This window comes from Euleptes europaea, chromosome 14, assembly GCF_029931775.1.
Source record: "Euleptes europaea isolate rEulEur1 chromosome 14, rEulEur1.hap1, whole genome shotgun sequence".
Lineage (NCBI taxonomy): Eukaryota > Metazoa > Chordata > Lepidosauria > Squamata > Sphaerodactylidae > Euleptes > Euleptes europaea.
In genome coordinates this window covers 44280821-44294283 of record NC_079325.1, presented here as the reverse complement: position 1 = coordinate 44294283, position 13463 = coordinate 44280821, and the positions used below count along the sequence as shown (strand labels likewise).

Genomic DNA, 13463 nt, shown 5'->3' with positions numbered 1-13463 from the left:
ACCCTATGAGGTCGGCTAGGCTGAGAGTGACTAGCCCAAGATCGCCCAGCAGGCTCCCATGGCAAAGTGGAGATTCGAACCTGGGTCTCCCAGATCCTAGTCCAACGTTCTAACCCAAAGATGTGAAACTCAATTGGTACAAGGGCCGGATATGATGTCACTTGGTTGGGCCGGATCACAAAATCCAGTATATTGAATTGCTCCTGGAAGTAGTCAGGCAGCCAGCAATATACGATCCCTTTAGATCACACCAACTGACCATTGCAAACAGCCTTCGGAGGCAGTCTTGCACAGAGAGTCCTGCTGCAGCCACGCCAGCGCCTGAGTCCCCCTCTTCCCTCCATCCTCCCGTCAAAAACACCAGTGATGAAAGATGAAAGAATGCAAATGGGTGTTGCGGTTTTGATCTGCAAATTGCATTTGACGGCTGTGTATGAATTAACAACTGTTATTGCTAATGTTGCTTATTAGTCAGGAACACTCCCCCAAGGGTTAGACGTGAATCATTTGCAGCCCGGGGGGGGGGGGCAGCTTCCAATGTGTGCATATATCTATATGTTACAAGTCATGAATCATCTTCTTCCAGCCAGCTTCTCCTTAACGCGGGAGCTGGCTTTTGGAACACATGAAGCTGTTTTGCAGCCAGGCAGACCGTCGGTCCATCCAGCTCAGCATTGCTTGATGGACAGCTCTTCTCTGGGGCCTTGGGCACCCCACTACGGGCAGCTTTGAGGTCCGTTTCACGTGAGATGCTGGGGATCAAACCTGCATGCAAAGGAAAGGTAGTGCCGCTTGGGGTCGTTTAATGGAACCTCTTCGTTCAGAGGCAGTATACCTTTGGATACCAATTGCAAGGGAAGAGGTTCTGGCTGCCTACTGTTGGAAGCAGGAAACTGGTCTAGGTGGACTTTTGGTTTGATCCAGCAGGGCTCTCATTCAACAGAGTACCGGATCGCTGTATGTGTGGCCTGTTCCGTGCTAGATCCGGTGTATTTAAGCCTAGTCTGCTCATACAGGTGATAGAATGGGCTGTACCACAGCAGCCTGTAAGTGGGGGAGGTCACCTTTTTTAATGCCCCCATTTTAAAACTCCCTGCAAGTTAGAAATAAAAGGAATACATCAGGGAAAGGCATGGGCAAGTGTTCTACTTGCAGGGAATCATTCTGATAAGGAGGAGGTAACCCGCTGCATTCTGAAATGGGCCCCATCTACTCAATGACTTCAGCACTCTGCCGGGTCATTCTTCCATAGCGTAGGCCAGACCCCAGACCAGGGATAGGCAACCTTTTTGGGCCCAAGGGCTAGGAAGAAATGCCTACCTGTGAAGGTGTTGCAAGGGAAAGGGGAAATGCTGTAGGAGGAATGAGGGTTTTCCTTAGCCAGATACATTGGGCTGGATCCAACCAACTTTTCCACTGGGGGAAACAGGAGGCTCCGACTCTTGAACTCTCCCTAAATGAATGAATGGTTTTATTTGCATATAGCCTTAGGCCATTACAAACATGTCAACAATGCCACAAATACTTAATAAAAGGGAAAATACTAGGTTAATAAAATACTAGATTAATAATAAATATACCTAATAAAAATATGCTTAATTGATACATACAGAGCAATAGTAACTAAAAATTGTGGCGTGTCCCAATCGAACAATGAGACCTAGCAACCATTAAAATCAACACAAAGGATCAGCTCTCTTAGCAATAGGGTTGCCAACTGCCCAGTTGTGGTGGGCAATTGCCCGCCAATCAACCGGGCTGCCCGTCGACCAGCTGATGGCCGGCGGGAGGAGCAGAAAGGGGGGGAACGATCCCCCGCGTGCTCCCGAGAAGGCTCCAGCCTCCTGTTCCACGCTGCAAGCCCAATAGGGCTTGTAGCACGGAAAGGGAGGCTGCAGCGTTCCTCCCAGCCTGGCTGTGCGCGTGGTCTGAGTGCACGCACAGCGGGGCTTGGAAGGCTCCAGCCTCCCCCCCAGACCCCGCCCTCCTCAGGCCCCACCCCCAAAACCTCCCACCAGTGGCGAGGAGGGAGCTGGCAACCCTACTTAGCAACCATATTGGACCTTATTGTCTTTGCTGCCAGAGCATACAGGGAGGTCCTATAAGAAACGAACCCATCAGAATCTTTTAACAAAAATACTAATTTCTCAGCACTAGGACAAGTGTTTGGGCCAGAAACCAACCCGGCAAGAAATTTAGCCCCGGATGCCCCATATAGAGGGCATTCAAATAAGTAGTGGCATAAGTCCTCCAGAGCAGACGTTCTACAGATGCAAAAATGTTGATCTTTTGGAATTCGGCAATAACGCCCGGCCAAAACAGCCATTGGCGTTGTTTGAAACTAGAGGGACGTAAAGGCTGCTCTACGCTTTGGATTTGGTATGTTGGCTCAGTAAGAAGCTCTACGATGGTCAATTTTGAGGTGGACCTAAATGAATAAAAGCCTTGTCTGATGGGGGCTGTACCAAGGGAGTGGGTTTGGGGAACCCATGAGTGGAAAAGCTGACTGGAACCAACTAACTAGCAGCAACCCAAGTTCCAGTGGTGTTCCCAGCACCCCAACCACTTACCTCCATGCCAGCTGAGACGAAGGAGAAGAAGAAGGAGAAGAAGAGTTGGTTTTTATACCCCAATTTCTCTACCTTTAAGGAGTCTCAAAATGGCTTACAATCAACTCCCCACATCAGACACCTTGTGAGGTAGGTGGGGCTGAGAGAGTTTGGAGACAACTGTGACTTGCCCAAGGTCTCCCAACAGGCTTCATGTAGAAGAGCAGGAAAACCAGCCTGGTTCACCAGATTAGAGTCTGCCGCTCATGTGGAGGAGTGGGGAAATCAAACCTGGTTCTCCAGATTAGAGTCCGCCGCTCTTAACCACTACACCACTCTGGCATAAGGCCTACCCCTCACCTTCTCCCATGTTGCCATCCCCAGCTTATCCATGGGCCTTGTGTCAGAGAACTGCCATTGTGCTCCAAGCAAAATAGAGTTGCCAGGTCCCTCTTCGCCACCGGCAGGAGATTTTTGGGAGAGAGCCTGAGAAGGGTGGGGCTTGGAGAGGGGAGGGACTTCAGTGTCATAGAGTCCAATTGTTGCCCCAGATGGTCAGACCAGAACCAACGGGTTGCAATTAAATCAAAAGAGTTTCCGTCTAGACATTAGGAAGAATTTTCTAACAGTTAGAGTGGTTCCTCAGTGGAACAGGCTTCCTCGGGAGGTGGTGGGCTCTCCTTCCCTGGAGGGTTTTAAGCAGAGGCTAGATGGCCATCTGTCAGCAATGCTGATTCTGTGGCCTTAGGCAGATCATGAGAGGGAGGGCATCTTGGCCATCTTCTGGACATGGAGTAGTGGTCACTGGGGGTGTGTGGGGGAGGTAGTTGTAAATTTCCTGCATTGTGCAGGGGGTTGGACTAGATGACCCTGGTGGTCCCTTCCAACTCTATGATTCTATGATTCAATTGCCAAAGCAGCCATTTTCTCCAGGCGAACTGATCTCTATCTGCTGGAGATCAGTTGTAATAGCAGGTGATCTCCAGCTAATACCTGGAAGTTGGCAACCATGAAGCAAAATGATCTGCTGACCCTCCTTGGCACACAGGTTGCCTACCTTGCCTGTGGGTTCTTCTGTGGGCAAAGAGTCTATTCTGCATGCCGGATCTCACCAGCCTGCTTGGTCCCCCCCATCCCACTTTGCTAACTGCTCTTCTCCTCTGTTATTAGTCTCCACCCTCTCCCAGCTCTCCGACAGCGGGCAGACCCTCAGCGAAGACAGCGGCGTGGACATCGGGGACGCAGAGCTGAACACCAAAGACAGGAGCCGGCTGCAGGGTCCTATCAAAGGCAGAACCCCCCAGGAAGTGCTGCGGAGCGACGGGGAGGCCAAAACAGCCCCCAAACCAGTAAGATGTTGCTGGAAACTCAGCACGAATAGATGGCATGGTGAGGGAAGGGAAATAGGACCTCCAGAGGATGCTGTTAAAGTTCTCAGGCAAATTTCTGCCAGGATTGTGGAGCTGTGGATTACCAGGTCTTCTTTACAAGGTGGAGCCGAGACATTAGAGAATCTTCCTTCCATGATTTGCTTTTTATTTCCTAATTTTGTACACAGTTGCTGCGCATGCGTAGTTTGCCAGTGCATGTGTTGTTTTTGCCACAACTCTCAGCTGCCTGTGGGGTCAGTGAGGCATGGGAAACAGGAAGCAGACAGTGGGTGAAAACGCATGGTCGCTTTAGCCTCCTTTATTCTCTGTTTCAGCCAGGATTCAGCCAGGATCGAACACATGCGTTTTGCCGAACATGCATTGGATCCTGGCTGGATCCTGGCTGAATAAAGGGAATAAAGGAGGCTAAAGCGATCATGCGTTTCCCCCCAGTGTCTGCTCCACTCCCTCCACCATCTCCTCAACCAGCAAATGGAAGACGACTCCAGAGTCCTTCGCAATAGCAGAGCTGCCCTCTAAGAGAGCCAGTGTGGTGTAGTGGTTAAGAGCGGTGGTTTTGTTCGATGGACTCTGATCATGAGAACCGGGTTGGATTCGTCACTCCTCCAGAGGCTAATCTGGTGAACTGGATTTGTTTCCCCACTCCTACACACAAAGCCACCTGGGTGACCTTGGGCTAGTCACACTCTCTCAGCCCCACCTACCTCACAGGGTGTCTGTTGTGGGGAAGGAAAGGGAAGGTGATTGTAAGCTGGTTTGATTCTTCCTTAAGTGGTGGAGAAAGTCAGCATATAAAAAACGACTCTTCTTCTTCAGGCCGCCTCCTGTTTCTTGATGGAATGGACCCCTTCCCCCCTCCTGCTTAGCCATACTCTGCTTCAAAGCTTCCCTCCCTATCCCGTAGTTAGGGTTTCAGCATGCCCCAGCTTGGGTAGTCCCTTCACCACATCTCGTCTGACTTCAGACTGTAGTTTTTATAATGGGGGTGGGGGAGGTGCTAACATTTTTAGGTGCACCCCTAGGATGTATCAAGTGTGCATATGAAGCAGCAGAAGAAGAAGAGTTGGTTTTTATATGCTGACTTTATCACTTAAGGCAGAATCAAACCTGATTACAATCACCTTTCCTTCTCCTCCCCACAATAGACACCTTGTGAGTAGGGCTGTCAGGTCCCCCCTCTCCTCCGGCGAGAGGCTATTCTGTTTACATAGTGAATGTGCATGTGTGTGTGCACGCGCATTTGCCGACGGCCCTTTACCACTCAAACTAAGAGGTATAAGGCCCCTCGCGAGGCGGAACTTCCGGTTCTAAACTGGAAGTGATGCGTGCAGTATCTTCCCGCGCATGCACGTTTGCCCGCCGACCCTCAGGTGGTCAGCGGGCAGAGGGGTAAATTGCCAGGGCACCTGGCAACCCTACCTGGGAGGCAGGTGGGGCAGAGAGAACTGTGACCAGCCCAAGTCACCCAGCAGGCTTCATGTGAAGGAGTGGGAAAACCAACCCAGTTCCCCAGATTAGCCTCTGCCGCTCATGTGGCGGAGTGGGGAATCAAACCTGGTTCTCCAGATTAAAGTCCACCACTCCAAACCAGCGCTCTTAACCACTGCACCACTCTGGCAAGTGTGAATGCAACGTAGCTGAGACAGGAAGCGCTTTCACCTTACTGGAAAACTCAGTGGGCAGCTGCAGTTGGCTTAGGAGCTTGTGTGCAGTAGCCCCATTCCACCCGTTAAAGCTAAAAAGTGTTAAAGATGCATTTGGCCACCAGAGGGCAGCATAGTCCATGCTTTAATTTTCTATCAAATGAGAGAAGGAATTCACACCTGCCTGGAATTGGAAGGTTTCCTCCTACCTGTCCTACTTCTTGATCCAAGGTGGCTGACAGCTACTATATTAACTCATGCTCAGAAGCCCACTCTGTATTGTCCACAGGAAGTATCAGCGTGATACAGAGGTTACAACATTAGATGTGAAGGCTTAGATAGTGTGACGTAATGGCTAAGTGCCTCGGAGCACCTTGAACTAGGTGGTGAGGGGCAAATACACTCTTCGCATGCTCAGAAGCAGCCTTGGTCTGACTACTGGTTCCAGGGCCAAGCCGGCAAAGCTAACCTTCAGACCTCCATCACTCTACATCTCGGTGTCTTTCTGGTTTGCTCCCACAATGAAGTTGCAAAATCCTCTTAGTTCTGTTTCTTTTTAAAAATGTGCTTGTTTTATTTTGTTTAGGATTTGGGGCTACGATCTCAGACTTGTTCATAAGGAAGGCAATCCATTTAATATATGCCTCCTTCCAAGTAAACATGCATAGATCATGCTGAGAGGGATAATCATGTGCCAAGGGATGGTTACCAGGGAGGCCGGATGGCCAAGAAGGAATTTGAACCCAGATCTCCATTATCCATACCTGCCATCTACTAGCAGACTATTGCATCAAGTGGGACATCTCTTTTCCTCTTCTGCCTCCTACACAGCCAGGCCTCCTGGAACCAACGTCCCATCTGATCCGAGTGACAAAGACCGCACCAACCCTCGGAATAGCCATTGAGGGGGGAGCCAACACTCGACAGCCCCTGCCTCGAATAGTGACCATACAGGTAAGAGAGGCTCTAATGATGGGTGAATTCCTTCCCCAAACATTGTACTAATTACAAGTTGCCTCTGCAAGCGATAAAAGATCTCCCCTCCACCAAGAGTTCCAAATTGGCTTGTGATATTTTAGCACTTGGGAGGGAATGTGGCATGGTATCGCCCGATCTTGTCAGATCTCGGAAACTAAGCAGGGTCAGTACTTGCAAGGGAGACCACCAAGGAAGGCTCTGCGGTGGAAGGCGATGGCAAACCACCTCTGCTTCTCACTTGCCCTGAAAACCCCTTACTGGAGTTGGCATCGGCTGGAGATCAGTTGTAGTAGCTGGAGATCTCCAACCACTGCCTGGAGGCTGGCAACCTGAACCATTTCTCCTTTCTAGCAGATGGAAGAAATCTGGAGGCAAGCCAAACACAAAATCTATGAATTAACAGGATGGAGGTGTGGGGAATTACCTAGCTGCAAATTATAACAGTCTCAGGTCCTGGGAGAGGCTGACTGAAAGACAATGATTCACAACTTTTTAAATATGTGCATTTGGAATTGTTGGACCTGAAGACTGAGAATTACTCACCAGAAACCACTTTGAGAGTGTTGCTGACTAAGAGGTAGCATTTGCAATCCTAGCTGCTAATTCACACACGCACAAGGCTGTCAGATGAAATTTGCTGATCAGAATTGGAACTCTTTGCATCTTTTCCGCTTTCACGATGGTATTTTTTTTAAAGAGATGATGTGAGGCAGAGGGAGGGCTTTGAATGAAGGGCAGCCACAACTAGAAGAAGAAGAGTTGGTTTTTATATGCTGGCTTTCTCTGCCACTTACAGAAACATCAAACTGGCTTACAATCACCTTCCCTTCCCCACAACACACACCCTGTGAGGTAGGTGGGGCTGAGGGAGCTTTAAGAGACCTGCGACTAGCCCAAGGTCACCCAGCTGGCTTCATGCGGAGGAGTGGGGAAACCAATCCGGTTCACCAGAGTAGCATCTGCCGCTCATGTGTAGGAGTGGGGAATCAAACAGGGTTTCCAAATTAGAGTCCACCAAACCATAGCTCTTAACCACTACACCATGTGGGCTTTCAGCCTGAGCTGGTGTCTGGAGTGATAGGCAGGGGCAGAGCAACCATTGGTAACGTCATCCTCAAAGGCGACAGTGGTGCCCGTGGGTCATGTGCCTCCAAGCCAGAAAGTCAGTTTCAGGGGAGAAGTCAAAAATCAAGTTTGTGTGTGCGCGTTGTCAAGTCACAGCTGACTTATGGCAACCTTGCAGGGTTTTGAAGGCAAGAGACGTTCAGAGGTGGTTTGCCATTGCCTTCCTCTGCATGGGCTGAGAGAGTTCCGAGAGAACTGTGACTGGCTCAAGGTCACCTAGCAGGCTTCATGGGGAGGAGTGGAGAATCAAAGCCAGCATGGTGTACTGGTTAGGAGCAGCAGACTCTAATCTGGTGAACCGGGTTTGATTCCCCTCTCCTACACAAGAAGCCAGCTGGGTGACCTTGGGCTAGTCACAGTTCTCTCCGAACTCTCTCAGCCCCACCTACCTCACAATGCATCTGTTGTGGCGAGGGGAAGGGAAGGCGATTGTAAGCCACTTTGAGACTCCTTAAAGGTAGAGAAAAGCGGGGTATAAAAACTAACTCTTCTCCTTCTCCAGATTAGAGTCCGCCACTCTTAACCACTACACTTTCTTTTCAGGATGATTTAGAGGATAGTAGGTGCCTGATGGATTAGACCAGTGGTTCATCTAGCCCACAATGGCCAACCAGTTGCCTGGAGAGCCAAGAAACAGAGCACAGAGGCCAAGGCCCTCCCCTGATGTTGGGTCCTAGCTAGACTTGCCAGCTCCAGGTTGGGAAATACCTGGAAATTTGGGTGGCGGAGCCTGAGGAGGGCAGGGTTTGGGGAGGGACTTCATTGGGGTATCATCCCATGAAGTCCACTTTCTAAAGGTGAACTGATCTCTGTCACCTGGAGATCAGTTGTAATCCTGGAAGGTCTCCAGGTGAGGCAACTCTACTCCTAGCCCTCTTAGTGGGGGGTTTACTGCCTCAGAATATGGAAGGTCACTTTAATCGTCATGGCTCATAGCCATCAGCGGGCCATGAAGTTGTGTAATCCCCCTTTAAAACTATCTACGGGCGAAAACGCACGGTCGCTTTAGCCTCCTTTCTTCCCTGTTCCAGCCAGGATTCAGCCAGGATCGAACGCACGTTTGTGGCACGTATCATTGAAACGATTAAAAACCAAGCTAACATATATACAAAGACATAAAGACAACCATTAAAACATTGGCCAAGAAGGGAGAAATCACAGAGGGAATGCCAAATGAAACAAACGAAAAAGTCTTCCACCGCTACATCCACAAAAAGTGAATTTTACCGATTAATTACTTGAGTGAGAAAATACCTACTTTTATCTGTCCTGAATTTATGGCCCATCTGCTTCATCGGGGGCATTTCTTGTCTCTGCTTTTTCCGTCCCCAAATCCCCATTTCTGTTTGCTTCTTTTCGGTTTCCTCACATGGAAATAGACGTAAAATATGAAATCTAACCATTCGTCAACAAGATTCATGCATCAATCAATCCTCGCTGTGCACATCTTATACATTTTAAAGGCCTGTGTTTGTACACTCGAGCTGGATCCAGTGGTGCGTGAGCGGAAAACAAAATGTGCTGAGTGCCGTTCTGCTTGCTCCAGCGGTAGCGCATCATCTGCAGCCACACACAAACACTTTAATATAAACGTTTAACAAAATAGCCGTGTCCATAGGGGAGCAAGGGCATGTAAAGCCAATGGTTCACATTATTTCATTAAATTTGGGTTTGAGATTTGATTGGAAGAAATACCGTCTGCTGTGTCTTGCATGCGTGGAAAAGGTAGTAGGGGTTCAGTTGCTTTAGCTTTGTGAAAGCAGATGCCAGGGAGTACTTTCCACATTTTTGCTTCTGCAGGGACTGTTGTGCATGTGGGGTTTTTCCATGGGATCCAGGCCAAATGCCATATCAGTTGGATATAAAACACACACACAATACAAATCGGTTGGATATAAAACACACACACGATAAAACACACGCACCTACAAATCTGCAAAGCCAACAGCAAAAGAGAGAACTAAAACATATAAACAAATATCCAGATTTAAAAACAAATATAAAAATAAATATGTGTGTGTGTGTTAAGTGATGTCAAGTCACTTCCGACTCATGGCGACCCTATGAATGAAAGTCCTCCAAAATGTCCTATCTTTGACAGCCTTGCTCAGATCTTGCAAATTGAGGGCTGTGGCTTCCTTTATTGAGTCAGTCCATCTCTTGTTGGGTCTTCTTCTATGGGAGGGAGATTCTTTTTGTCTTTCTCAGGTAGCCAAATTTTGCTCCATGGCAATTAAGATCCGTTTGGAAAAGATTAATAACGTCAGTGACGATATTGGTTAATTTTAACTGGTAAATATTGATTTTAATTTTTAAAATCTTTTGATATTTCCTTTTACAAAGAGATTATTTTACTTACATGTTTGTAACTTGGTTGATGTGTTCTGGCTAATGCTGTAAAAATAAATTCAAAAAACTTAAAATACAAACATGCTTAACACAATAACACTCTTACAATATTTTTCTTTTATTTAACAGTCTTTGATCATTGACCCCTCGGGACTGGGGGGGGAGGTGGCGGCCTCGGATGGCTTGCAGACCTGCTATAAACAAATATCCAGATTTGAAACAAATATAAAAAGAAATAATATAGGGTACATATAGGCATCCCAAGTTCCTGTGCAGAAAGTCCAATTAATATCTCTTTACCTGGGTTTTACATGAGCCCCGTGGCGCAGAGTGGTAAGCTGCAGTACTGCAGTCCAAGCTCTGCTCACGACCTGAGTTCGATCCCGACGGAAGTTGGTTTCAGGTAGCCGGCTCAAGGTTGACTCAGCCTTCCATCCTTCCGAGGTCGGTGAAATGAGGACCCAGCTTGCTGGGGGTAAAGGAAAGATGACTGGGGAAGGCACTGGCAAACCACCCCATAAACAATGTCTGCTTAGTAAATGTCGAGATGTGACATCACCCCATGGATCAGTAATGACCCGGTGCTTGCTCAGGGGACCTTTACCTTACCTTTTATCTGGGTTTTTACCATGTTCCTAATTATGGATGGTGTAGCATTTAAAGGCTTCAGAAAAAGAATGTAAAAAGGTGCTCTCTAGTGCATATAAGCGCGATCAAGAGGCCGGATCCAGCCCCCAGGCCATGTGTTTGACACCCCTGCCCTACACTGTCTGCTGACCCACAGGAACAAAACTTTGAGCAGCTCAGTGGACGAGGAAATGGGAAATGTCCCATTCTGTGAAGTCAATGGATTACTGAGTAGACTTCCAGGTGTACTCAGTTTCCAGGAATGACAACTGATCCCCCGACTACAGAGATGAGTTTCCCTGGAGGAAATGGCAGCTTTGGAGGGGCACTCTAAGGCATTATACCCCAGCCTCCAACCCCAAAATCTCCAGAAATTTCCCATCCCAGGATTGGCAACCTTACTAAAGAAGGATTGTGGCTCAGTGATAGAGCATCTGCTTGGCATGCAGAAGGTCCCAGGTTCAATCCCCGCATCTCCAGTTAAAGGGACTAGGCAAGTAGGGGATGTGAAAGACCCCTGTCTGAGACCCTGGAGAGCCGCTGCAGGTCTGAGTAGACAATGCTGACTTTGATGGACCGAGGGTCTGATTCAGTAGAAGGCAACTTCCTGTGTTCCTTAAACTATAAATGCTTTTGAATATGTCAGATCTTTAAAGTGTATTAGATCACTGTACGTTTCCAATTCAGATAAATATTTGAAGCTATCTTTTATCCTTTGTCCATCTAGCTTAGTATCGCTCTGACCTAGGGTTGCCAGCTCCGGGTTGGGAAATACCTGGAGATTTTTGGGGCGGAGCCTGAGGAGGGTGGGGTTTGGAGAGAGGAGGGACTTCAATGCCATAGAGTCCAATTGCCGAAGCGGCCATTTTCTCCTTTTAAAAATCCCATAGAGAAAAGCCTTAGAAATGCCAAAGAGTGAATAAGCCAAAAACCTATTCGCCGATCGGCTATCTGGCTTAGGCTTTATTCTCCATTTCAATATTCGACCCCAAATAAACCCGGACAGAAGCCGAAATGCCTTTTTGGGGTTTATTTTTGGGTCGGTAAACCCGATATGCACAGCCGTAGTCTGTTGCGTAAAACTCATTACAATCAGCTCATCCCAACAAACTGAAACCGATTCTCAATGTTCGCTCCTTCTATATCTTCTCTCGTTCTCTGACCCACTGCAGCGAGGAGGCTCTGCCCACAACTGCGGGAAGCTGAAGGTGGGTCACGTGATCCTGGAGGTGAATGGCGTGGCCCTACGGGGGAAAGAGCACCGCGAGGCGGCCCGCATCATCGCCGAGGCCTTCAAGACGAAGGAGAAGGACCATGTCGATTTCCTGGTCACCGAATTTAACATCGCGCTTTAGGAACGGGACGGTGGGAGGCTCCGAATCCGAGCGAGAGTGAGAAACGGGGTTTCGAGAAGGCTCTGCCTGGCACTGTGTGCTGGCATATGTGCACAGTCACGACACCTGGATAACTCCCACACAAATGCCCGCAGCATACAAAAGGTCGCCGCCGGTGCAGAACATGTGTGGATGTCCAAAGCAACAGGTTTGGGATTGGTGTAGTTCTGGGGGCACCGTCCCTGCTAAGATACCCCATCGTCACCACCACCCCCAGACTGAAAAGTCTGGTAGGAAAGTTGGGGGGGGGATGAAGCGCGAAAGAGGAGAAGAAATGAGAGTCGCCTTCCGATAGCAGTCCTCTCCATAGATCACCTTGGCCTGATTGGTAAACCGTGGTTCGAGATCCCATCCTCTGCCCCTCTATCCCTGTGTTAGAGTGACTTGGCCAGGCACTTGTCCGAGAACGCTGCTGGCCCCCCTTTAATCCCCCGTACCCGCTGCTAGTCCATACAAAAGTACTTTGTGGCTGCTACAGAGAACCAATGAATTGGTCGAGGGGGAGGAGCCATGCGTTGCCCCGCCCCCTGCTTCCAGAGTGCCGCTAGAGGAGGGCGTAGCCTCCAGGGGGCAGCACCTGTAAGGCTATTGCCCTGGGCACGCACTTTGTGGCTGCTGCAGAGAACCAATGAATTGGTCGAGGGGGAGGAGCCATGCGTTGCCCCGCCCCCTGCTTCCAGAGTGCCGCTAGAGGAGGGTGTAGCCTCCAGGAGGCAGCACCTGTAAGGCTATTGCCCTGGGCCCACCCTTTGTGGCTGCTACAGAGAACCAATGAAATGGTCAAGGGGGAGGAGCCATGCGTTGCCCCGCCCGCTGCTCCCAGAATGTCGCTAGAGAGGGGCGTAGCCTCCAGGGGGAAGAACCTGTAAGGCTTTTGCCCTGGGCCCACCCTTTGTGGCTGCTACTTGACCAATGAAGTGGTCAGGGGGGAGGAGCCATTCGTTGCCCCGCCCCCTGCTTCCAGAGTGTCGCTAGCGGAGGGCGTAGCCTCCAGGGGGCAGCACCTGTAAGGCTATTGCCCTGGGCCCACCCTTTGTGGTTGCTACAGAGAACCAATGAAGTGGTCAAGGGGGAGGAGCCATTCGTTGCCCCGCCCCCTGCTTCCAGAGTGCCGCTAGAGGAGGGCGTAGCCTCCAGGGGGCAGCACCTGTAAGGCTATTGCCCTGGGCCCTTTCTGGGGTTTAACCTGTCTAGCCCGCCTGGCCTGAGGTTCTTAGACTCTGCCTTTCCCATTCATTCATCCAGCAATGGAGAATGCCTTGTAAACGGCCAGCAATGTCATTGTATTTATATATGAAAGAACTTGAGCTTTTAATTTTTCAATAAATCAAACATATTACAAAAGGCGAGTGGTGTAATTTTTTCAGGAATGGGAATTCAAATTCCAGGCAGGTCAGGGCAGCTGGG

At 49.3% G+C, this 13463-nt stretch overlaps 1 protein-coding gene across 1 annotated transcript in view; it reads left to right on the top strand.

Annotated features, from left to right (window-relative positions):
• The window catches only part of WHRN (whirlin), a 155130-nt gene extending 143095 nt beyond the window's left edge, over positions 1-12035 (top strand). The window contains exons 11-13 of the mRNA XM_056860351.1: positions 3720-3898; positions 6415-6537; positions 11835-12035. Coding sequence (XP_056716329.1) covers positions 3720-3898; positions 6415-6537; positions 11835-12017 — 485 coding nt within the window. The 3' untranslated portion in view covers positions 12018-12035. The remainder of the gene's footprint in view (positions 1-3719; positions 3899-6414; positions 6538-11834) is intronic.
• The last annotated feature ends 1428 nt before the right edge of the window (positions 12036-13463 follow it).